Here is a 2,544-nt window from a genome sequence, read left to right on the forward strand (position 1 = left end):
GATGGAGGTGCGCTGGCGTGCCAAAATTTTGGATCTCATCCAAACAGCACGCGAAGCCTCGGTCAACGCCCATGATTTGGCAAGGCAGGCGATGGCACCAAACCAAACAGCCCCTAAAATATATCTAGATACATTCATTTCTTAGACGAGTAATTTCGAACGGAGGGAGTAGCTTTGAAGGTAACAATTGTTTTTAAACTGAAGGTGACAATTCTTTGTATATATCCTTCTGCACTAGGAAGCTTTATTCTTTGGAGTAAGTTCTGACACATAACGCATTGAAACTGAAGAGTAATTGGAATTGTACCGGTCATAGTTTCTACAACTGCTAGACAACTGAATAACAATGACAGTAATCTCAAAACATAAAATAACAATAATCTCAACATCACTTCTCACATATAACTACAGAAAATTCAGCACAAGGATCATTAACTTGAAATAGTTGGACGTTTCGCTTATAAATTTATACGTCGCGTGTTCCATTGGGGCTTACTGCGACAGGAACAATTTATAAACACAATGACGCTGTGGTTAACAACCTCTGTACAGCCAAAACTGACGCATTCGTGCGCCCACCGCACGTACGCTTGGGCTCACGGACGAGCACCTGGGGCACATGCGACTCAGGGAACCATGTCCATTCCATCGCACGAACACGAGCTCAGCTTAGAAGCGGCAAACAAAACCAGTCGCTTTTTACAGCATTTCGCAAAGTCTCGGGGTTAAAGCAATAATGCTAAACATATAAAGAGTTACACACAATTACACGATGACTAGAATTTCTTTCATCTATTAACCAATCATAAACTTGCCCCCCATGATTTTTAAAGGATGGGCCGCCTTCCCATATATTGACCAATCAAATTAAATCTTTTTGTAAAACCTTGTAACTCGTTTGTACGTGTAGCATTACTCGAATTAAAGTGTCTTGCAAAGAGACACCACCAAGGAGGCCAGAACTGCAAGAGATCAGCAAAAACGAACGCCAAACAAGGCGGACACAAGGTGAAATTTTGCTAAAATGGGCAGCAGTATATGTACACAGCACACGGACGAGTCTTCTCCACCACCCCGCTAAATTACCTCTACTCACTACGTACGTAGTACCTACCATGATCCTACACTTGGAAGCTGGCGCTCTACACCGTTGCGCGGCGGAAGAGATCACGACCCAAACATGAGCGGCGGCGGCTCGTTGAGGTCGAACTGGGGGCAGCTGCTGGGCCCCGTCCGGAGCTCCAGCACCGTGGACGGCGGCGACGGGGCGGCGTCCCTCGCGCCATGCGCCGGCAGCGGCTGCGCGAGGAGCTCCTGCAGCCTGGAGGGGAAGTAGACGAAGTGCCAGGGGGATGGGTGGGCGACGTCGAGGCGGCCGCCGAAGGGCCGCGCCGGCGGCCGGGGAGGCAGGCACGCCTGCTGCTGGTGCTGGTGCGGGGCGAGGTGGCCGCTGGCGAAGTTGGTCCTGGCCTTGGGCCCGCGCAGCGCGACGGCGGCGCGGTCGTAGGCGAGCGCCGCGTCGACGGCGGTGTCGTAGGTGCCGAGCCACACCCGCGTCTTCTTCCACGGGTCGCGGATCTCCGCCGCGTACCGGCCCCACGGCCGCTTCCGCACCCCGCGGTAGTGCCCCTGCGCATGCGCGTCCGCCCTCCCTCCCGCCCCGGCACCTCCGCCTCCGACGCTGCTGCTCCGGTGCCCCCTCGCCTCCGGCAGCATTTGCATGGCGCCTCTCCCTCTCTCTTGCTCACTTCACAGTATGGTTGGCGAGTGCGGTGGAGTTTCTCTGAAGAACCCTGGCTGGCGAGTGGTAGCTCTTATACGGAGCGGCAGGGCAGGAGGCCGGGATGGGCACGCACGCTCGCAGCTTGAGCGTGGTCACTCTCACTGGCTCTCCTCTCCCGCCTACTACTCTATGCTATGGCATGGCTATGGCGCGCCTCGTGAAGTGGGGAGGCACAGTGGCGCTAGCGGTGTAGGCCTCTGGGCACCGCGGGTAGGGTAGGCCTCGGGGGGTTTGAGGGAGGGAGGCTGTCGCTGACCGGGCCTCGTGCGGCGCCTCCGCCTCAGCCGCCGCGCGATTTGACGCTGCGCGGGACCCTGCCGCCCTGCACTGCACTGCCAGCCTCCTGCCGCCGTGACGCAAGCCCTACACCATCGTCCATCATGAATCCAGCTCCGTCCCGTCCCGTCCTCCCCATCCCGCCGTACCGCGCGCGCGGCCGTAGCCGGCCTACGCTGCCCACTGACCCTGCGCTGCCGTGCGCGGCCGGGCAAGGCGGCCTGCACGTTACGTTGTGTCACGTACGCCGAGCTGTACGGCCGGTGCAGCCCTTCGCCGGCCAGGTGTGGTGGTGATGGTACGTGCCGCGAGGCCTTTTGACCCGTGTGGCCCCGGGATGCGCGCGTGGCCGGCCAGACCCAGACCAGGTGGCCGGGTGAGCGAGCGAGAGCGACGCACCACGCACGGCGACGTGCCGGGGCACGGTTCGGTGGTTCACGTGGTGTCGTGGGTCGGGGGGCAGCACGGCGCCGCACAGACGGCGG

General features: G+C 58.6%; 1 protein-coding gene across 1 annotated transcript; it reads right to left on the reverse strand.

Annotated features, from left to right (window-relative positions):
• Positions 1–806: 806 nt before the first annotated feature.
• Positions 807–2,115, reverse strand: LOC119308739 (ethylene-responsive transcription factor 12-like). The gene has a single exon (XM_037584881.1). It carries the CDS (start codon positions 1,720–1,722, stop codon positions 1,168–1,170), a length of 555 nt encoding a protein of 184 aa, XP_037440778.1. The 5' UTR covers positions 1,723–2,115; the 3' UTR covers positions 807–1,167.
• Positions 2,116–2,544: the final 429 nt, after the last annotated feature.

Source organism: Triticum dicoccoides, chromosome 1B (assembly GCF_002162155.2).
Source record: "Triticum dicoccoides isolate Atlit2015 ecotype Zavitan chromosome 1B, WEW_v2.0, whole genome shotgun sequence".
Lineage (NCBI taxonomy): Eukaryota > Viridiplantae > Streptophyta > Magnoliopsida > Poales > Poaceae > Triticum > Triticum dicoccoides.

Excerpts from the sequence above, each read along its gene's own strand:
- LOC119308739 (XM_037584881.1), bottom strand. The coding sequence starts at position 1,722 with ATGCAAATGCTGCCGGAGGCGAGGGGGCACCGGAGCAGCAGCGTCGGA.